Source organism: Pogona vitticeps, chromosome 1, assembly GCF_051106095.1.
Source record: "Pogona vitticeps strain Pit_001003342236 chromosome 1, PviZW2.1, whole genome shotgun sequence".
NCBI lineage: Eukaryota > Metazoa > Chordata > Lepidosauria > Squamata > Agamidae > Pogona > Pogona vitticeps.
Window position 1 is genome coordinate 55,056,191 of NC_135783.1, and position 23,787 is coordinate 55,079,977.

At 38.2% G+C, this 23,787-nt stretch overlaps 1 protein-coding gene and 1 long non-coding RNA gene across 12 annotated transcripts in view; both read right to left on the bottom strand.

The window, feature by feature from the left end:
- SDCCAG8 (SHH signaling and ciliogenesis regulator SDCCAG8) overlaps positions 1-23,787 on the bottom strand; it is a 173,101-nt gene that overhangs the window by 131,376 nt on the left and 17,938 nt on the right. For 10 of the 11 annotated variants that reach the window (XR_013540465.1, XR_013540464.1, XM_078383107.1 and 7 more), the window contains 8 exons: positions 22,356-22,481; positions 19,480-19,611; positions 16,676-16,740; positions 15,456-15,641; positions 14,074-14,212; positions 9,052-9,204; positions 5,876-6,010; positions 4,278-4,394 (listed from right to left, as the gene is read on the bottom strand). Coding sequence is in view for 9 of the 11 variants with exons in the window: in XM_078383107.1 (XP_078239233.1) it covers positions 4,278-4,394; positions 5,876-6,010; positions 9,052-9,204; positions 14,074-14,212; positions 15,456-15,641; positions 16,676-16,740; positions 19,480-19,611; positions 22,356-22,481 (1,053 nt within the window). In the remaining 2 variants the exon portion in view is untranslated. The remainder of the gene's footprint in view (positions 1-4,277; positions 4,395-5,875; positions 6,011-9,051; positions 9,205-14,073; positions 14,213-15,455; positions 15,642-16,675; positions 16,741-19,479; positions 19,612-22,355; positions 22,482-23,787) is intronic. The other variant, XM_072993154.2, reaches the window with a different exon arrangement.
- LOC140705100 (uncharacterized) lies at positions 1,436-4,268 on the bottom strand. The gene is made up of 2 exons (XR_012084637.2): positions 2,558-4,268; positions 1,436-1,580 (listed from the first exon to the last, which is right to left on the bottom strand). It is a non-coding gene; the product is annotated as an uncharacterized LOC140705100 (long non-coding RNA).

Genomic DNA, 23,787 nt, shown 5'->3' on the forward strand with positions numbered 1-23,787 from the left:
TCTCAGAATTTCCACATGTCCACAGTCAACCTGGAAATGAAGTACTATATTATGTGCTGGGAGAAGGCTTGAAGAGAGCTTCCAATGATAAGTAGCAGTCAGAAGCTGATGTCAACATTGTTGTCATGTTTACTAAAGTGAATGCGCACAAGATCAAACCCCACAAAACTTTCGATATCCCAAAGCAGAAAAAAAATTAAGGGAAAGCATGTCAAAAACAATCCAGGGTAAATTACAAGAATTCTGTGAACAGAAGAGCTAGGTAGGCAACTGCAAATGTTGTACAAAGTGGATGAAACATTGTTTAATCCTTAGGGCCACCAAGCTAGTGCCTAGACACTGCCTAGGATATGTTAATATTTATCTTCCATAGAAATTTGAACAGTAACTGCAGGAGCTACAATATTAATGTTTTCAAGTACTTATGAATTTCTGGGCTGCTTCTGTTGCAAGGAAAAACACATGAGAGTTTTAGTATTATGTGGATTACAGATATCTGAATGACTTAATGATTAAAGATAAATATTCCACTATAAAAAACAGCCAAGTGATCTTCCAGTTTCGTCCAGTGGATAAAATGACATGTAGATCACCTATTTGGTCATACATTTTAGTTAGTAAAAATCTGTCCCATATAGCTAGACTAGAAATTGTTCTGGATGCCTTGTCAATGATAGCATCGAGGCCAGTGTGAATATGAGCAACTTTACCCTCAAAGTGCTTTAAAAATTGTTACAGAACATGTCAAGTTCTAACACATCCTTCCCAGGATCTAGATATAGAAGACCTCTCACTACTCAAAACAGTTTTGCTGGAAGGCTACCTGAGGACAGTATAAAATTAAGAACTGGCTTCCTTTACTACAAGTTGGCATGATCATGAGCTCTCACTTATGTGTTGTTTTGAGTCATTTTGAAACATTTGTTCACTAGTCCCCCCTAACTTGCTAGTAAGTCACAGGTCTGCAACATAGGAAATTAAGTGACACGACAGGCTGAATATCTGTAGAAGGTGCTTTTTTAAGCACCTGCATACTTGGTCTTTGCTTACCTTGGCTAAGCAACCTAGTATAGGGTTGCAACTACACTGCTGCAGATAAGAGCTGTAGCCCAAAAGATCTGGAGGACATTAGCCTGGGTAAAATAACTCACATTCTCCATAGTTTCAAATGGTGATCTCTCCCAGTCCTGCCTGGAAATGCCAGGAACTGAACCTATTATCTTCTATATGGAACTCTTGTGCTTTGCCACTGAAACACAGTGCATTTCTACAAAAACTGTTACCCCCAGTGTCAGTTCACACCAATACTTATATGCAGCCAAGTCTTTTTTTCAGGATTGGTCTATCTATATTCTCCAAGAACATAGATAAACTTTCCCCACCTTTTCTTGTTTGCCCTAGAAGCAGACCAAAGGAATCCAGTTCTCACTCAGCATAGTGTGTTGCATACTGTTTATTGCACATAATACAAAACAAACAAACAAAGGAAAAAAACCCACTGCAGACTTTGAAAAGGACATCCAGCCAAGCTCAAGTTGGTCACACCCCATCTTCAAGAAACAAAAGAATTGCATTTGATACTGAAATGCAAATAAAATTGAATGATAAAAGGTCCAGGTGTGCTCTCTACTCCAAAATAAATGTTCCAGCTAAAATAAAGCAACAGGCAGGCCCATTAATTATAAAAATCAAGTAGCTTGTTGCTGTTCTCTCTGGGAGTTGATGACAATAGATAACCCCCTAGGTAGAAGAGTATCAAGTCATTTGATTGGTATACAACCCTAAAACTAAGAATCTCACCAAGGATACATAGTCCTTCCTTTCCCAGTTAGCCTCTCTGTGAATCAACCTGTCCATGAACAACCCACATAGGAAAAATGTTGTTGTGGCAATCCTTCAGCATTTAAGACTTTTCTTTCCATACCTTGCATGCCTTCCATAGAGAAGGAAGGCAGTAGGGGGAAGACTGTCAAGAGTCATTCCAAATAATCATTTTACTATTTTCCCCAAAGTTCATCAGCATATTTCTTCGCCATTCAAAATTATCTTGCCCAAACCCATTTATTTTGGTCACTTTCATTTTTGTTACACATACGCTCTGCTCTTCCTCAAAGCGATGTTCGTGACTCTCTTCCATCCTACCTTAATCTTCAAAACTACCTTGTGAAATAGGTGAACTTGTGAGAAAATAAGTGGCCAAACATCAGTAAGGGAGTTATAGGAGTCTAGAAGCTGAATCTCTTAAATCCCAGGCAAGAAACCAAACCAGTACATTAGACTAGCTCTCCTACTATATCCATGTTTTCGACTGTACCGGGCAGGAAAAGATTAAAGTGCACCTTTATACATCTCTGGGCCCTTATGGAAATTGCAAAAAAACAAAACAAAACAAAACAAAAACCACCAAGGCAGCAGTAATAATGAGGTGACCTTATGGCTTTAATTGCATCTAATTATGTGAAAAAACTGCTAACTGAGGTGCACCAGGCCCCATACTTCACGATATTGAAGAAATTACTCAAGATAGAATTAAAGACAGCCTTTAAGAACATCATACCTTCAAATGATGCTAATTTTAGCATTTGAACTTTAGGTTTCCTGTAGATTACCACACTTAATTATAGTGCCATTTCAATCAAATGGGTACTGGTTGTTGGGTCTTGCTTGTCTGTACACCACCCAGAATAGTGTGAATAAACAAATATATATCTATAAATTAGATACACAGACAGATGGATAGTAACTTTTAGGCATGAGATTTTCAGAATTCATTGACTACACCCCCAAAAATCTACAGGAATTTCCTCAGCTAGACTTCTGGAGACAGTAATCAAGAAATTAAAGTCCCAACAAGTGTTTCCAAGTTCATAATCTAATGATTTCAGATGGATCTGGTAGATTTTTTTTTGAGTGGCTTCCTGTGCAGAGCCTAATGGGCAAAGACTACCACACCCAAAATCCCTTGCAACTACCACAGATCCTAGCCCTGCCCACTCATTTCCCATGCCTGCTCCACAGGAAGAAACTGGCCACTTGAGTCTGGATTCCTTAGCTTGAGAACTTGAAAACAATGGTCAGGACTTTCTTTACTTGACTAAATCCCACAGAAGTCTGGTTAAGGGAATTTCTGCAGACTTCTGGGGGCTGTAGTCCACTAATTCCAAACATTCTATGCCTAGTAACATTTTCTTAGTGGACAGTGCTTCCGTTCATGAATGTTGGATCAGCTGATTTTCACAGATTTTTCTAGCCTGCTGAATTGTCCTTGGAAAGCTGCTGGTGAGAGTTAGATCAGCTTCCAGAGCAGAATGGAATGTGGTACCCAGGGATGCAGGAGGTATGGGGAAAGATCTATAAAAACTGAGAGTCCTGACTTGTGTGAATGGAATTGCTTTCCACTAAGGCACACTCAACATGGCTACAACCTAACCAAGCAAGGGGACTGACTTTAGAGTACACTCCTTTCTGCCAACTCTGTTAAGAAATGTTGCAGTCTTTTGTTGTTGTTGTTGTTTTAAATAGTAATAATTTCCATATCTATTTTGAAAACATACTTGTTTTAATTCATAGCACTCATATTTCATGATCAGTTTATTCACTTCAAATGAAAGTATGCTTTAATGTATAGTTCTGCAGTTTGAAATCTGGACAGTGCACATGTGGTCAGCAAAATGTAATTTGAAATCCACTGGATTCATTATGAACATATTCCAACTTAAATATTCCTTAATTTAGCTTTTTATCCCTAATATCAAATGCTAATTAATAAGGAATGACTTCTGGCAACTTACTCAACAAACAAACAAACAACTCCATAGTTTATATGACATAGGAAGCCTTGAAAATTGTCAGTATTATCCATTAATAACTTGGGTTTTTGTACATTTACAGGAACTTTTAATAATACATTTTATAATAAATAAATAAATAAAGAGAAAATAAATTTTATTTTTGTGCCTCTAAAAGTATAGCGCTGTGAGATGTGCATAATATCCTTTAATGTCTGAAACAGCAAAAACAACACAGGAGCAAAGATGTAAATGGATATCATGCAACAGTCATACACAATGTCTGTTCATGTATGGCACATAACAGGACATGTTAACTACTATATCCATTTACACCTTTATCTTTCTGCGACTGAGAACAACTCCCTGAAATAAAACAGCTTATTTACAAATAAGAAATACGTAATTAAAAGTGGGTTCTTGCCATTTAGAACTGAAAACAGCTTGTTGTTGCTATTCTAACAGTTTGAGTGTGCTGATCTCACTTACCTGATTTTTAATTTCAAGTTCCCTTATAGTTTTTGTTCTATATTCTCTGTGTTCCTTCTCTGCCTCCTCCTTCTTCAATTTGGTCTGATTCAACTGATACTGAATTTCTCCACACACCTGTGAGACAGAATAGATAAGATCTTGCAGTTTCTGGAGCAATTTTCTTACGAAGGCTGTCAATGCCCTCTAGTGGCTATCTTATACATTTATTCTTTACTAATTCACTTTTTGGGCAATTCTTTTATGCTCATATTTTGAAGTAAAGTCCCACGCACAGTGCCCAAGAGCCTTCTAATCATGTGACCTAAGTATTCACAACTGTTTGCAACACTTCCTCCTTGCTGCTGCTTTGGTCCATATTGCACAGGTATTTTATCTATCTCAAAATAATTCCAGCAGTTAGGGCTTGTGTAGTGGATAACATAATAGTGATGTCCCACATGGGCTACCATCCTATTGGGTTTGCACAATGTAAACTCAAAAGTGCATACCTTGTGAGTGTTATCATTTTAGTGATTCATTACATGTTTGGATATATAAGCTGCATGCCCATGTGCAATACAGGCAGAAAATTAATGAAAGCTATTTGAACAGTTTACTTTACACAGAAGGCATTTGCAACAGGATTCTGGCCAGAGATCTGGCTACATGGTAAGATCACTGGGGGCAAAGAAAGCTGTGTTGCCCTTTCTTTTAATGTGTGCCGGGAGTGGGGGATATTCCCACTGCTGAAGGAATTTTGTTGTGCTACAGCTGTTTCACTACTGTGTTCCATGGTAGGACAACTGTTTTTGTGTGTATCGTGTGAATGTTTTACATATTTTCCATACCACATTTAGGCTAATACATGATCTCTGAAATCCTCTCTTTATGAAAAAAAGAGAGCTCAAATGGATACTTTCTGACAAAAATAAACAATTCAAAGAACATACAACCTTACAGTATCTAAATACACATACTTCCCAAAATCATGGCAAGATGTGCATGCCAAGTTCCTCAGTTAAAAGTTTCAACATGCCCCTGATTTTCCAAAGTTTTATAACTTTTTATGCACCATCCACACCTCTTGGTGCCCAGCCTGATATAGGCCTGTTTGAGATCAAAAGCTAGCTGAATCTTGGTACTCAATTCTTCCAATTTCAGAAGGATAGAAGGCTGAGTTAACCTTGAGCTGGCTATTTAAGCTCATCTGGATCAAACTCAAGTTATGAGCAGAGTCTTCAGTAATACGGTGCCATGAAAATCGTTACCCACACCAGCCAAAAAGATCACCATCTACAACTAAACACGAACCTTTTCCCTTTTCAGCTACAAGGACAGGGATATATATATATATATATATATATATATATATATATATATATATATATATATATATATATATATATATATATATATATATATATATATATATATATATATATATATATATATATTAGATACATAGATAGATAGATAGATAGATAGATATAGATATACACACACACAGTTACAATCCAAATCATAACAACCATCACATTAGACCATTTTCATGATCACATTAGACCATTTTCATGATAAGTGGAAATGAATTTTGCGTGTTCAAAAAATACTTCCACCTTATTCATCTCCATCTCACTGGAAGCATTTTGATTCTGAGCTTCTTTCAACTGACTGGCTAAAGAGATCTTGTCCCTGGTAATTCTGTCAATCTGAGCCTCAAGACTAGCCACATTCTGAGACAGAGACATCACCTGAATGGAAAAGAGTACCACAATTAATGTAAAATCAAACAACAAGGCAAAAGCTGAAAATCATTAACTTCTCAGGTATTCTGCTTTATTGCATTGCTGAAGTCCCAAGCTAAAAAGGAAGCTTTAGCTGAACAAACAAGTGGAAGCTTACAATAAGGATTACACTGATGATACATAAATTGCTACAAACATGAAAAATGTGTTACTTCAGGACTTAAAATATTTTCCCTTCTCAAGTGTAAGGGAAATTTGGACAACATGTTATGCACAGATATTTACATTTTGCCACATATACAGAAAGATACTGATTTTGATCCATGAACGCAATGTCAAAAGACTAAATATTTGAAGTGCGCTGAAAAATATCTACAGTTGTACCTATAAGCAAATATAATTTTTTTAATGCTGTCCAGTATTTAAAGGTTACTACAAATATAAAAAGAGATGTGGTGGTGCTGCAGGTTAAACCACAGAAGCATCTGTGCTGCAAGGTCAGAAGACCAGCAGTCGTAAGACTGAATCCACGCAACGGAGTGAGCTCCTGTTGCTTGTTCCAGCTTCTGCCAACCTAGCAGTTCGAAAGCATGTAAAAATGCAAGTAGATAAATAGGTACCACCACGGTGGGAAGGTAGCGTGTCTAGTCACGCTGGGCATGTGACCACAGAAACTGTCTTTGGGCAAATGCTGGCTCTACGGCTTGGAAATGGGGATGAGCACCGCCTCTAGAATCGGACACGACTGGACTAAATGTCAAGGGGAAACTTTACCTTTTTTGTTGTTATTATTATTTAGTCGTTAAATCGTATCCAACTGTTCGTGACCCCATGGACCAGACCATGCCAGGCTCTCCTGTCTTCTTTACCTTTACCTTACCTTTACAAATATAATAGTGCCAATCACTTAATCCTATTTAAGGCACTGTGATACAGGACTGCATGCCACCTCCCCTCTGGCACAAATTCATTTTACCAGCCTAATTTTCTCATGAGTATGTGTTAAGACATCACCCGTTTAACCAAGAGTAATATTCAGAGCTAGGAAAAGTTACTTTTTTGAATACTATTTCCCTGAATCCCCCTGCCTGTTGAGAGTTCTCGGAACTTGCTTAAGTTCCAGTAAAATGCACAGTGGAAGGACAGCTCCTTAAGACTAGAATTAGCTGTAGAAGTCCCCTTCTTTACCCAATTGCTCTTAGTATCCACCCTCACCAAAGCTTAGCATTTTAGAAAATAAGACCTGGGAGGTGATATTTAAGTATAAAAGGTTTTGTGTATTTTACTCACTTAGAAGTTCATTTCTAAAACAGGCACTCATTAGGCTTAAAGTTGATAGAAAGGAAAATAGTAAAAATAAGGTTTGTTTCCTCCACCCATGTGGCTGGGAGGACCTCTAGGGTGCAGAGATCCAGCCTGGAGATCTAGCATCTTCCAAGGTGAAAAAAAGGGTCTGAGACAAAATGGAGTCTCTCAAAACGCATGAGGAGGAGAAGGGAAGAAACAAGGGCGGAGTTTATCTAGAGTGGACGAGTAGTCCAGATAGGTGGGGTATGTATAAATAAATAAATAAATAAATAAATAAATAAATAAATAAATCAATCAATCAATCAATCAATCAATCAATCAATCAATCTAGCCCGGCAAAAACAAACCCCTCTCATTAGTTAGCGTGCAAACATGCAAAGAAGTTAGTCTGTGATGGAGGCCCTTCCTCCCATATCTTGAAATTTACATTAAGATTGCTAACTAGCCAACAATGCCAACATGGTTAGGTCATATTCACCACAGCTTTTACAACCTGTAGTTCAAACAGCAATTTACCAAGCTCTGGTAATGTATAACTAGATTGAATTCTCTAATCAGAGTCTTACTGCTTTTTAACATGTACAGAGGAGGAATCAGAGAAACCATGTGAGCGTTTGTTACCTTGAGAAGGGTTTTTCCCTCCATTTACTTCCACATCTAGCCCAGCAACACATAACTCTTGACTATAGATTGTGTCAACAGGATTATTATAGGTGCATCTAGGAAATTTTCAACAGTGATAGGAATACGTAACTTCTCTTCCTCACACAACAGTGTGAGGAAGGAGTTAGCTTCTGGTTTCTGAAATGGGTCTGAAACATTAAAGTCCAACGGTTCAAAATCTTTCTCCGAGGAGAAGTCCATCAATGTGGCATCTTGTGGAACTGACAGCAAGGGCACTCCATTCCCTCCAGATGCCGTTGGCATAGACCTGTCTAATCCTGCTCCCGAGTATTCTCAAGTGTTGGGGTCTCGGGTGTTGTTGCTTCTGAGGGCTGCTGCCATCTACCTCTACCTCTCCTTTCCTTACCCAGCCAGGCTCTCTCCTCCCTGACCTTCCTTGCCCACTCTCAAGCCTCCTTCTCACCCGAATAAGAAGGCTTCACTGGCACTACCTCTCTCCCTCTCCTCTCAGCCTCTTCTCTGGGCACCATAAGCTGCTCCTATTTCTTCGTCCTTAGTTGCTTGTTTCTTGTTCCTCTGATGAAGAGGTTGTTTTCCTCTCAGGGATCTTGGGCTTGGGCTCACCACTTGCTCCATGGATGAGGGATGGCACTCTGGCAAGGACTTTGTCTACCCTGCCATCCTTCACACAAACCATGATGGCTAATTGACAAGGTACTGGTTACATATACAGTCCCTGATTTCACTTCTGCATGTGGTGAAAGCAACAGGACACTTACTTCTTCATCTAGATCTGAACCCAAGCCTGTAGTTATTTAACATAACTGGACTGAATCTGTTTTAAAATAGTTCACATTTCAAGGGCCTTCTTTCTTTTTTTTCTTATTAAAGCATTTTCAAAAAGTTTCATATATCCACAAAGTGGTTTAAAATGGCTTACTTTGAAAAAGGACAACAGATATCTTCTCTTCTGAAACTTAGGTCAACTATATTTTTAAACATAGAAAATGCTCCAAAAAGCAACTAGAGTAAGACCCAGAGTTTAGCTTCCTTTAAAGTGAATTCGAAAATCACTGTTTACACTTTAAAATATTTATACCAAAAAGTTAAAATACCAAGGATGACAAATTCTCTTTTTCTTTGTTCATTTCTTCACGAACTGCTTCTCGTTCTTGAGCCCTCTTATCTAACTGGATTGCTAATTCTCTTTCAAGACGATCTCTTTGCCTCTCCATTTCATTTTTAAGTTGCTCACACTGGACTAGAGCCTGTAAAGACAGTAACATTTTAAAGACCAGAAATAATTACACATTTCTTCAATGTACAACAAGATTTATGTTTGAATAAAGCCAAAGCTGGCAAACAACAGCTCAGAAGAAGACTACTCAAATGTTAAATTGCATATTTTATGGTCTAATACAACATATGTCCTGTTTAGTATAAACCCCCTGACAGACTCAAGTAATTTGTAAGTAAGACATCTCTTCATTTCAGTGGTGTTCTAAGCAGGACTAACATTGGACAGTCAATACTGTTGCATAATAGAGCCCGAAAACTTACATTTAGAGATTTTCCAACTAAGAATGATGCTAAAACATGAATGCTAAAGAAGAATTCATTACTGTGATTTCTAGATGAAATTATATACAGTAGGAACCCTGTATCCACGGGGTCAGTATCCATTGATTCACTTATCCACAATCTGAAAATATTAAAAGTATTAAAAGAAAAATCCAAGAAATACATATTTCTAAAGATGAAGTTATCAGAATTGGCCACTAGAGCAAACCACAGATGCTACATAAAGCAATTACTATTAAAATAATATTCACTATAATCTGAATTTTTCAGCTTCTGCGGGTAGGCTTGGAACTGATCCCCCACAGATATGGGGGTCCTATTGCAAATAATAACACAAGCTGTTTGAAGGACAGTCATGGATCATATACTTAGCAGTATTTCAATACAAGTATACTAATGTTCACTTACACTTTGGATTTTCAGAAAGCGTTTGACATGGTCCCTCACCAAAGGCTGCTGAGAAAACTTCACAGTTAGGGGATAAAAGGGCAAGGTCTTACAGACTGAGAATCGGATGAGAACCAGGAAACAGAGAGTACGTGTCAATTGGCAATTTTCACAATGGAGAGAGGTGAAAAGCGGTGTGCCCCAGGGATTTTTCCTGGGACTGGTGCTTTTCAACCTGTTCATCAATGACCTGGAGACACAGATAAGCAGTGAGGTGGCCGTTTGCAAATGATATAAAACTTTGCCAGGAGTAGTGAGTGGATTGCACGCTGTGGCTGTGGCTCCATTCGTAGAATCATGCTGACTGAGTCAGATGGGTGAGTGGACTGTCCGGCCCCATGGGGCTGGACACTTGTTAACACCATCTGTGCTGGGATATTCATATTCATATACGAATACCGCCATCTCTAGATCTGAACTGTCCATGATGGATTAGGAAAGTGTGCTGGTTGACAGCTCAATGAAAGTGTCAACCCAGTGTGCGGCGGCAGTGAAGCCAATTCCATGCTAGGTATCATTAAAAAGGGGATTGAAAATAAAACAGCCAACATTATAATGCCATTGTACAAAACACTGGTAAGGCCGCACCTGTAGTATTGCATACAGGTCTGGTCACCACACCTCAAAAAAGACATAGTGGAACTGGAAAAGGTGCAGAAGAGAGTAACTAAAATGATGACTGGGCTGGGACACCTCTCTTATGAGGAAAGGCTACAGCATTTGTGGCTCTTCAGTCTAGAGAAAAGTGCCTGAGGGGGGACCTGATTGAGATGTATAAAATTATGCAGGGCATGGATAAAGTGGATAGAGGGAAGCTCTTTTCCCTCTCACACAGTACCAGAACCAGGGGACATTCAGTCAGATTGAGTGTTGAGAGAGTGAGAACCAGACAAAAGAAAATATTTCTTCACCCAGCGTGTTGTTAGTCCATGGAACTCCTCGCCACAGGATGTGGTGATGGAATCTGGCCTAGATGCCTTTAAAAGGGGATTGGCCAGATTTCTGTCCATCACAAGTTGCAAGTCATGACAGAGATGTATAATTTCCAGGCTTAAAAGGAAGGTATATAAAAATGCCAGATGCAGGGGAGGGGGGATCAGGAGACAGGTATCCAGTTGTCTCGTGTGCTCCCAGAGGCATCTAGTGGGGCCACTGTGAGATACAGGAAGCTGGACTAGATGGGCCCTTGGCCTGATCCAGCAGGGCTCTTCTTATGTTAAGTTTGAATGCATGTCATTCAAATCATGCAAATTAGTTTCAATTTATTATTTTTAATCTAATAATCTGTTTATTTGATTTAATATTACATCATAATGTGGTTTTAATATATCTAGTTTTAAATCACATTGGGATCATGATTGAGATTACCACACAAAAGCAAAGTGTGGTAAACTACATAGACTGCAATCCCCAACCCTTGAAATTAAGGTCATTAAGAGTTGCAGAAAAACATCTACTTCTGTTTCATTGACTACGCAAAAAGCCTTTGACTGTGTGGACCACAACAAGCTATGGTAAGTTCTTAAAGAAATGGGAGTGCCTGACCACCTTATCTATCTCCTGAGAAATCTATATGCAGGACAGGAAGCAACAGTTGGCACTGGATACGGAACAACTGATTAGTTCAAAATTGGGGAAGGAGTACGACAAGACTGTATATTGTCTCCTTGCTTATTTAACTTATATGCAGAATACATCATGCAAAAGGCTGGACTGGATGAATCTCAAACCAGAATCAAGATTGCTGGAAGAAATATCAACAACTTCAGATATGCAGATGATACCACTCTGACGGCAGAAAGTGAGGAGGAATTAAAGAATCTTGTAATGAGGGTGAAAGAGGAGAGCGCAAAAATGGTCTGAAGCTCAACATCAAAAAAACTACGATCATGGCCACTGGTCCCATCACCTCCTGACAAATAGAAGCGGAGGCATATCTTCTTCCTTGGGCTCCATAATCACTGCAGATGTTAACAGCAGCCACAAAATTAAAAAACGCCAGTTTCTTGGGAGGAAAGTGATGACAAACCTAGACAACATCCTAAAAAGCAGAGACATCACCTTGCCAACAAAGGTCTGCATAGTCAAAGCTATGGTTTTTCCAGTAGTGATGTATGGAAGTGAGAGCTGGACCATAAAGAAGGCTGACCGCAGAAGATGCTTTTGAATTGTGGTGCTGGAGGAGACTCTTGAGACTCCCCTGGACTGCAAGGAGAGCCAATCTATCTATTTTGAAGGAATTCAACCCTGAGTGCTCACTGGAAGGACACACCCTGAAGCTGAGGCTTCAATATTTTGGCCATCTCATGAGAAGAGAAGACTCCCTGGAAAAGACCCTGATGTTGGGAAAATGTGAAGGCAAGAGGAGAAGGGGATGACAGAGGACGAGATGGTTGGACAGTGTCATTGAAGCTACCAACATGAATTTGATCTAACTCCGGGAGCCAGTGGAAGGCAGGAGGTTCTGGCGTGCTCTGGTCCATGGGGTCACGAAGAGTTAGACACAACTTAACGACTAAACAACAATAAGGTCCTTTCACAGAGGATTTGAATCAATACTATAAAAGAATTTTCATCTGCACTATGTTATCTTGTTCCTTTTCAAAATTATGTTTGATTAATTAGAGGCAATTCACTAAGTACACAGAAGATGGCACTAGTTAATAGGACAACAAATCAACCTCTTAAAACAAAGATTTAGAATAATAATATTAATATTAAAAAAACAATGTATAGGCAATTAACCTTTTACTTTATACTGTTTTAACTGTCTTGTAATGTTTTAATTGCTTCCTCATACATATAAATATTATATGTATGTATTTTAATGGGTCGGAGACCGCAAATAAAGATTGAAAGATTGAATAAGTTTCAAAAATAAATATTAGGAACTGAAAGGCCGTTTAACTATATTTCACATAGCATCTCAACTAAGATGAATTAACCACATTGTTTGTATGAGCTCTGAAAAATTAGAAACCTAAATGGAAACCAAATCAAAATCCTTATGTTGGACAGAGGAAACTCAGCTCAGTAGTATTTCTAAAAACTCTTCCAGAAACAGAGGTCTCAGAGCTACCTATTAAAAGAAACTGGATGAAATCCATTTGGTAGCAGTGGAAATTTTTCAGAAAATAAACATTTCCAACTTCTGTCCCAAAGCTCCCAAACCTTCTGTGCAATCCCTTTCATTGTTGGGAAGGAATGGGAACCATAGAATGGAAGGAGGAAGCCTTTAGATACTAAGACCTGGGTGTACATGGGAGCCTCAGGAGCTTCTGGACAGATGTCAGAAATGCTTGATCTCCAAAAAATCATGCTTGCTGCCGCTGCTCATGTAATCACTTTATACGGTGTAAATCATGCCAACAGGATTTCAGCCACTGAGTAAACGTTCTGATCCTTCTGCTTAACAGAGTATCGTGGAAAGAAAAAACACACAAAAGCAGCTATGGGGAAACACAAAGAAAGGAAATTGTCTGAATTTCACATTTGAATCACAGCAAATGCATAATGATGATGATGATGGTGATATATGGAAGGTGGTGGAGAAAGAAGATTCAGTTAAAACTGCCACCTGCCTCCAGCATGAGGGATGTATTCCAGAGAACAAGTCTGTCTTCAACCCTACATAGAAACTTCAAAGCATTGATAAGTACAGGTCTGTTGTCATCCCTACATGGAAAGATTAGGGGTCTTCAGGAAAGCAACAATTATAAAGGGAACACTCTAGTAGTAAAAAAGGTAAGCAATTATACTCTCAAGAGGGAGAGCAAGAAGAAAAAGGGAGCAATTTACTGAAGGATAGGTGAAACTAAAAGGATAGGCAGTAATGAATAGAAAAGACATGGCAGTTAAGCCCTGTAATTTTGGTTTCGAAGTGCATATCATCTAATAATGTTTGCCATCATGGGCAAGTATATTTTGTACATTTAACATGTTGCACCAAAATACACAGTTGATACTAACAGCAGTTCAAGAGCAGCCAATTAAATGCCTCTGAAAAGGAGGTTAAACAGCAGACAAGCACTACATGCCTTATTTTGGTTTTTTCAGCATATTATATTTTGCTGCACTCCTGCCATGTTTAAAACTGCTTTTTGGTTTACCTTAGTTCTTTCCAAATTGGCTTCTTCAGTCATGTGTACAGCTTGCTTCATTTGTTCATAAGCACTACATTCTCGTCGTTGCATTTCACTCAGATTTATTCTGACTGAAGAAAGTGCTGCTATTAATTCATCTCTCTCCCTGGGAAGTGAATAGGAGGAGAATGTATTTAAAAAGTAGGAAAATGAGGGATGTCTTGCTTGATTTAAGTTGATTAATATCAGCTTTAACATTTGACAACCTTTTAAAATTTAAGATACCAAGACCATAGTGGCAGTTATCAGATCAGGAATTATATATAATTCATTCTTGTATGCTGAAAAGAATCAAATAAACAAACCCATATGTATGCACACATCTTGTGTACACAACTTGGTTCACTCATCAATCCAAAGGGAAGCTGCTAATAAAGAGTGAAACTTGGAACTGTAACCATGAAAAGGATCCTTAAGAGTAAGGACATGTCACTGGGGACTAGGCCAAGATCATCTATGGTATGGTATTACCAATTACCACATACAAATATGGAAGTTGGGCAGCTGAAAAAGGTAACAGGAAAAAAATAATTCAAAATGCACTATTGAGGAGAGCTTTAGGGATACCATGGACCACAAGAGAGACAAATAGGTGGCTGCTAGATCAAATCAAAACTGAATTTTCACCAGAAACTTTAAAAAGGCTAAATTGAGGCTATCATATTCTAAGTATATTTTATTTATTTATTTATATATTTATTAATTTTGCCATCTTGGAATACATATCCTAAAGTTTTGTGAAATACTCAGACAGCTGCTAAAAGTATACTATAACATTTCAAGATTCCTTATCATTTCAATATTAGGATCCTTTCAAAAATAATGCAAGTACAAAATGTATGTTCATATCCTAATTAAATTAGTATATTTCCCTCACAAATGACAATCACATAATTTATGCAAGTAGATTTTGGTCATCAATTTATTTTGAAGAGAAAATGAGGAATCAAATCAATTAACAATTTATTTAAAGTTAACTCACTGTTTTTACATTCAGAAGTTACTGAAACTGAAATGGCTGATTGCGTTCAAGTGCACTGGCACTATTTTCTTATACTTCCCCAACCTTCACAATCACAGATTATTGTTTGTTTCCTCCAGATTGGAAAGTAAAGCATGATTTTCAAATAAATGAATGGTATTGAAAAGTTTGGAATATAGCTATTAATGATAAATTAACATGTAATATTAACCCACTCATTTTAAGCAAGCTTCTGGGGAACGTCAGAGGTGCTAACACTCCAGATAACTTTTCATTGTGAAGTCAGAAGCTGATTGTAAAGTTCAGATACACTGTTACAGATAATTTACAGGGATTAAATTTAATTTAGATCTATGTTAATATTTACTTTGTTAGTCTTTCAATAGCTTGCATGTGGACATGTGAATGAGTCTGGGAAAGGACAGCTTCATGTTGTGCACATTTTAAGCAAAGACCACCAACTCTATTGGAATTACTTGATGCGAGCAAACTCTGATGTTTCAATCTTCCATTAAGTTCTTCACAGTTTTTTTGAGACTCTGCTAGCTCTTTTCTAGAAAAATAACAAAACATGGCATTACAAACAATCAGGAGTACTAGACATAAGACAACATTCTCTTGTTGCTTCCAAAGTCACTATTGTTCATGTAGCTATCATTAGCTTGGTAATTCTATAAATCTAAGAGAAAGAGAGGATACAATTGCAAGAGGAAAATAATTTTACACGTACAGTATATAGTTTTTCACATTTATGACAGAACTTTACAGGGTAGGTGAGTGGGTTGTTTGTACATCTGTTTAACAGGCTACATGAATGGTCAATGCCACTAATGAGACATGAACACATTTTTCACCATACTACCCTGTTTCCCCGAAAATAAGACCTAACCTCAAAATAAGACCTAGCATGATTTTTCAGGATGCTTGTAATATAAACCTCACCCACAAAATAAGCCCAAGTTAAATGAAACCTTGCCCTCCACCACAGTGCAGCAACCAAAAGAAGATGACATGACTGTATTTGAATAAATGTAGATTGTTGTACATGAAAAAAAAAAATCCCCTGAAAATAAGCTGTAATGCATTTTTGGAGCAAAAATTAATTTAAGACCCTGTCTTATTTTCAGGGAAACACAGTAGAACAGAAAAAAACAAGGCAAACTAAACACTTCTAAATGTTAGGAGGAATGTAAAATAAATGATGCTTTTTAGCATTAATTCCTGCAGTATTGTTCATCAGTGATAAATCATAAATTTTACACAACAGATGTTTGCAAAAGATGTATAAATCCTCTATATAGCTGTGCCGGTTTTGCTGCCAGGATATTCCACTTTCTCTGATGCTACTTGAAAAAATACAGTGACCAGAAAAGAATTTAAAAATATTAACAGTAGTGATAACTTAAGAATACTCTCTCCAAGCTCTCAGAAAAGTCTGTATATGCAGCCTAAGACTCATATTTCATTGGAGCTCAGAAAAATAATTGATGATTTGTTATGCTGAACTGTGAATGGATGTAATGACGCAAAACACAGAAAATCCATTGTGTCAGGCTCCAATCTAAGTGAGAAAGACTCTTTTTTTACCTTAAAGACTGTACCTGAGCTTCAAGTGCTTCTGTTCTTTCTTGATAGAGATATTTTATCTTTTCCTTTAAGATAAAATTAACAAACTTTGTTATTTAATTACAAGTAACTGATTAAGTCCAGTCATCATCACAACATCAGTGATTTGCACTAACAAAAAAAATCAATGCAAGTCACTTATAAAAGGTCAATAACTTTGTTAGAATATGATATAATTATCTACTAAAACAGCTTCATGATTAGTCTAGTTCTGTTTAGACTGTTGACTGTTCTCTGAAGACTATGGACACTATGGTGTTCCCAGACTGCTTGCTTTAAAATAAAAATTATAAAGCAATATAAGAAATAAAATTTTTTTTGATTAAAACAGCAACAGAATTTAGCCAATAAAATTCAGTACAAATGCATGAGATAAAACATACAACTTCCAATCTACTTAAGAGGTTAAAAGAACGTCTTAATGATAGCCTGGCTGTCATCCTGGAAAATGTCATTCCATAGATAGGGTGCCACCACAAAAATGCTTTGTAATGGCCTGTGTCAGGTCAGAAAACAGGTGAATTTTTTTTCAGATAATTACTCCCATGAATGGGTAGACAGATTCAGGAGAAGTGGCTCCAAGAGACAACTGGGTCTGAAGTAAAATAAAAGCACTCCAGTACTTTGAACTCTGGGGCTAATAAACATGTTTAGCACAGACAAGATATGACCCTTTGATCGAATTTTCGATTAGCAATCTGGCAGCTGCATTTTAAACTAAGTACAGTTTTCACACAAACTTCCAAGGCAGATTCACATACAGCACACATGACACTAATCCAGTTTAGAGATTACCGAAGAACAGATAATTCTGGTCAGGTATGGTCAGAACTGTGGTACCTATCTAGTTTATAAAAGATGATGTAAGGCCATTTAGGCTACTTCTCCATCCAGTGACATGAATCTCTGATATCATTGAGAAACACCTTCCCAAGCAGAAAAAGTACTATTGTACCTTCACTTTCTTTGGACTCAGGTTTAATTTATTAACCTTCTTCATTCCAGTGCTGCTCCCTGAGACTGGTTTTATATTTCGTTCACTACATACTGTATGACTCAGATGCAACAGAGACAGAGGTCCCTGGCTGCATATAGATTATACTGTACTTCTTTTCAAATCTCTATTTCGTCTCATTTATTGGTTTCAGATGCATGTCGATGGGGGAGAAAATAAGAGTCCTTAAGCACAAATGCCATAGAATTCAAATAGAGTTCACCACTATAACTTCTTGGAAGAGGCTCCTTAGATAGGAACAAATCTAGCAAAAGCACTATTCCTCCAGTTCTAAGACTTCAAAGCTTATTTGGAAGACAGGCTGCCACATGGTTGATAATATCGAAAGCTACCATTCAAGAGAATCTGTAGGGATGAACTCTCTTCCTATCTCTCTGGTGGTAAAGGGCACTCTTTAAAGTGGTTTCAACAATAAATGGTCACCATCCAAACCACTATCTTCCATCAACTTGTCAGAACTAGCTCCAGAGAATAATCTGTCATACACTGAGCCAATGACCTCCTAGGACAAACCCTAAATTCTCGTGGCACCCATGAAGTCCTGTGCAACATGGAATAAGTCTGTTGCACCTTGCATGTTAGATTACTTGTACAATCAGATTGGGGGGTTCTAAAAAAAATGTGCTTCACACCTATAACCCAGATAGTGACTCCAGAAAAAGACCATGATCAACATTATCAAAAGATGCTGAGAAATCAAAGAGAATTAATATTGCCCACTCTCCCTCTTGACAGAAGTTATCAGTTAGAACAACCAAGTCTGTTTCAGTGCCAGTTTTAGGCCTATGGATTGAAATGGGTGTAACTAGTTCCAGCTTTCTCACTAGAAGCCAACTTCAACTGGTCTGATAATTGTGGTCATTTCTGGGCAGGGAATGTGTGGCCACAGTGGTAAACTCCTCATTGTATCACTGCAATGTGTTATACATGGAATAGTGCCTGAATATGTTCTGAAAGCCCCAGCTGGTGACAACTAGACAGTTCACTGGTGTGGAGATGCACATTCTAGAAGAACTTCACTTCTGCTTGTTCACATCTGTAACCAATTGAAGCTGTAAAGCAGAATTGGATGTGACATGGCCCACTGGCTGCTTGATGCCACCCTAAGCCAATTTTTGCAGAAACCCCTGAATATTCCCCTTTTAAAGAGGCAAATTCCAAAAACCCTGTAACACAATCTGCCAATGAAAAAATGGAAGTGCAGCTACTAGCAGCTTTTCAAGTTTATCTGCAACTTTTACATGTTTAATTCAACTTGTTTTTAAATTTACTTTGTTATAAATTATTGCTTAGAGCCTTTATTTTAGCTTAAGATCGAGTTTCGTCGCCTTAAGAAAATCTTTATTAAGTACTTGCTTACTTCCTTCCAGGTTAATCTGCAGTCAGAAATCAGGAAATAATTATTTGTTAAAATGAGCAACCTTTCATATTACACTGCACTTATTACCTATCTCATCAACTAAAACTGCTACCAAATGAAACCACAAGTTACTAACTGAAAGTACTGGATTTAGGAAACATATACCTTGCCTACTTGGACTGAGAAACAAACATGTCATGTTTATGAACCTGTGAAGGGCATCAGTCACTGTCAGAAATCAGAATATTGACATTCATTCTATTCAATTTTATAAACTAATCAAGTACAATATAAAAGGATTATTAGACTTTCTTCATGCTCCTCTGGGACAACATAAAATAATTTCCTGTTCCAGAATACTAAATAAAATAATACTAGATTAACAGATACCAGCTCCTGTTGACATTTATCTTTCTCTAATGGAACTGCAGTGTCCTTCTCATTAATATGAGATGGTAATTTGGCAGTGTTCCAAAGCTGAGAATAATCACCACCTGTAGCACTGGCATTCTGAGGAGTGGCCTGAAAAATAAAAATAAAAATTGTATTCAGCCCATCTATTTTTTATGCCTAGGTGTACAGATTTAAAACATATGCTTTGCAAGCATCTATATATCTATATTAAACTTGTATATATGTTATGCTATGTGAAGAACTCGAGTAATAGCATTTGTTTGATTCCAAATATTATGAAAGCAAACGTTTCTGCAGTCTACCAGTCTAACTCTATGTCACATACCAGGCCCTTCTAAAGGATCCCATGACTCTCAGTAAAAAAAAACTTTTAAAAGCATGTAAGTTGGGGGGGGGGTATCTGATCTCCAGAAGTCTGGGGATAATGCATGTTCATCCTTGGACTAATAGGGCTGTACCTACTGCTATGACCCTTGTCCTGCCCTTGGAAAGTGTTCTTACCAAAATGACTGTTGTGCCCGGTAATGGCCATTTTTTAAAAAAAAGATTATATTTCTGGGGTATTGGGGGGGCAAGATTTCTGGGGTGGTGCTCAAAACAAAGCAAATTTGGCAGCATAAGGGGACTTCTTGAGCCAAAATACTTTTTCCCAGATTTATGTGCTGTTTGTGGGATGATTTAGTGGCACAGGTTGTGCTGTATCAGGACCCAAGTGGTCTGTACATAGCTTGTGGACTGCATATTTCCTGCCCTGGTTTAAGAGGTCAGAGTGCAAAGGATAGGGAACAAAAGCTATACAATGCACATGAGCTCCTGCATGTATAATTATCATTATTCATCAGGCGCTACTAAACATAGATCAAGGGGAAAAAATAATGCCTGTATAAAAGTACAAATATTTATTTTATTTATCTATTGTATTTCTGTGCCGCCTTTCTCCCAGTTATGAGACCCAAGCAGGCTCACAATTTATTAGAAAGCCAAATCCTATATAAGTATTAAAATAATCCATTAAAACTGTTTTAAAAACACATTAAAACATATATAATATGCAGTGCCCAAACTCAGCACTGCCCAATTGTTAAAAGTCTGCCTAAAAAAATATGGTCTTTACTTTTCACTGGCAGGACAAGGAGAAGGCAGTCCACCAAGGCTCCTGGGGGAGGGTATTCCATAACCTCTGAGTATCCACAGAGAATGCACTTTCTCACATCCACAACACACATGCCTGTGAGGATGGTGGAACTGAATCCTCCCTGAAGAGCTGGGCAAACTCATACAGGCAGATACAGTTCTTCAGATAGACTAGACACAAGCCATGTAGGGCTTAGTATGTCATAACAAGCACTGTGAATTTGGCCCGGAAATGGATCAGTAGCCAGTGAAGCTATTTGAACAGGGGAATTATATGCTTGCTATAACCTGCCCTGGTCAGCAGCCTCGCTGCAGCATGTTGAACTAAAGTTTCCAGACTATTTTCCAAGACAGCTCTACACAGAAAATGTTGCAGCATTCCAAACAGGATGTAACTAAGGCATGCATCTGTCACCTTAGCCAAATCAGGAATAGGTGCAGCTTGTGCTCTAGCTTTAGCTATGCAAATACACTCTGAGCCACCAGCAACACCTGAGTATCCAGGGTCAGGGATGAGTCCACGAGTACACCCAAGCTCCAAGCTTGAGTTGTCAGGGGGAGTGTGAGCACATCCAAGAAAGACTGAATTCTTATTCCTTGATATGCCTTTTGATTGACCGGGAGTACTTCTGTCTTGTCTGAATTAAGCTTCCATCTTTCTGCCCTCAACCAGTCCATTACTGCCAACAGACACTGCTTCAGAAGAGGAACAGCTGGTTTGGAATTAGATGGGAAGGAGAGATAGAAATGGGTGCCATTCCATACTGGTGACACTAAACTCCAAAATGATAGATAATCACTCCCGGAGGTTTCATGCATATGTTAAATAGCACAGGGGACAAAAGAAAATCCTGAGGGATACCATAGGTCAGCGATGGTGAACCTATGGCATGTGTGCCACAGCTGGCATGCAGAGCCCTTTCTGCCAGCACATGAGCCATAAGTCGCAGGATTGCTATTCTGCCCACCCACCCCCATGCAGCCAAACCCGAGAATGTGGCTGCAGCTGTGGTGCTGGCACTTCGGCAGACGGATCTGGAGCAGCTGGTTCTGGCTGTGGATCCGGAGTGGGGTCTCGAGGCACCTCTGTGCTGGGATTCCCCCTTCCCCCACCACTTCCAGTTCCGCCGCAGCAGCACACTGCCCACTGTTCCCCCAAACTGATATACTTTCTATATAAGTAAATGGGGCGGAATCCAATTAGTTGCCTTCTGCCAGAAAATTTTTGACAGTTGAAGTATGAACTCACTTCTATATACAGTGGTGCCTCGCACAACAAGTGCACCATAGAACGACGAATCCGCACAACGGCCCCTATGGCTCAAAATTGTAGAGTGGAGGTCGGTAAGCGGTTCGCTTTGCGACCTGCCGATCAGCTGTTCGGCGGCTTCAAAATGGCCGCCGGAAGCCCCAAAATGACCGCGCACAGCGTTTTCGCGCCCTCGTTAAGCGAGGGGAGGGCGCAAAAATGGCTGCCGGCCATCGGAGAAACATCGCTGTAAGGTGAATAAAGCTGCTATTGGAACGCATTAAACTAAGTTTAATGCGTTCCAATGGCTTTTTTTGATCCGTACAGCAATATTTTCACACAGCGAGGGTTAATCCGGAACGGATTAACCCTCGCTGTGCGAGGCACCACTGTATTCATTAGCTACTGGATTTCTCATTTAAGGACACAATCAATTTGAACTACCATTTCCAAATACAAGAAAACTTACTGAAGTAGCTGGGAAATTTTGGACTCTCAGAGTATGGTCCATTGCTAGCCTTTTCAGATCATCACGGAGCTTCTCATTTTCAAGTACAACCACGTGTATATGAGTTTTCAGTTCAGACATTTCCTCCTAAAACATTAAGTATGTAAAATAAATGAAAAATAATCAGATGTTTTAACATTTTAGCCATGGTGATGAAATGCTCAATTCACACAGTTGACGGAGTGTGGGGAGAAACAAAAGAAGTTCAAAGATCATTCTGATCAGATGTTGCAGCATCATAATCTGAGTTAAGGTAAAGTCCAAAAATGAAGACTGCAAATTTGTTGAATCAGCTTTGGGTATTAGATTTTACTTCTGGCAATGCAGTTGTCTTTTTCCATGTTTGTAAATGGGAATCATCTAGTTCATGATTTTTTTCCTGTTCTGCCCCTGCCTCCCCCAGCTTCGCAGTGCTTAGCCTGAAAGAGGATCCTGCTGGACCCAAGAACTCATCTGTTTTTAATATTTTAGCAGTCCAATAAAAGTATTACACATCATGGAAGACATACAGGAGTTTAATTCATTCCTGAAGGTAACTGCAGTATGGATGAAATTATTATACCAGAGTTCTGCCCAGAAGATATTCCCTCAAAGAGGGCTATCCTCACAAGGCTGGGATTTTTTTCCCCTACTCCAAAATTAAAATGCCAGACTTCAGTTATCTGAAGTCACTTTGCACAGTTGTGAGACAAGTCTACATCTAAAACCATGTACAACTTTTGATATTCTAAAATCACGTACGTAATCTGAAGCAAAAATCTATTCAAGGAAGAAGCTTCATTAAATACCAACAGCAAACAATAACAAGATCCAAACAAAAAGTTATTTCATTTTTAAAAAATATTTTATTATTTTTCCAAAACAAATACAATACAAAATACTTACTAGCAATCTAAAACACAGTGAATCCCCCATACCCACGGGGTCCTTTTGAGCAATTTTTTAATTATGAACCTACTTTCCAAAATTGTATTGATTGTTGCGGATTTCCCCTTTCCTTTCACTAATACAAATGCAATAAATCTACCCCAAATAGCATAGAAAATATTTAAACTTATTTCACCTCTTTTCATCTTAAGTTCAGTAGTCAGTTTGTCATTTAGCTCAATGCCCCATACTTCGTTATACCAATCTTCTAATTTAATACTATGTTTGTCTTTATAGTATCTAGCTATTACTAATCTAGCACTTGTCATAAGATTAGAAATCAATTCCTTTGAGCAATAATCAAGTTTTAGCTTATCAAAAATTGACAGCAAGGCAATTTTAGAGTTAAATTCAATATATTTTCCAAATATATCACATATTTCATTAAAAATCAATTTCAAAATTTCTGAATCAGTTTATACTCCCACCACATATGATAATACGTGCCAACTTCTTCATCACATTT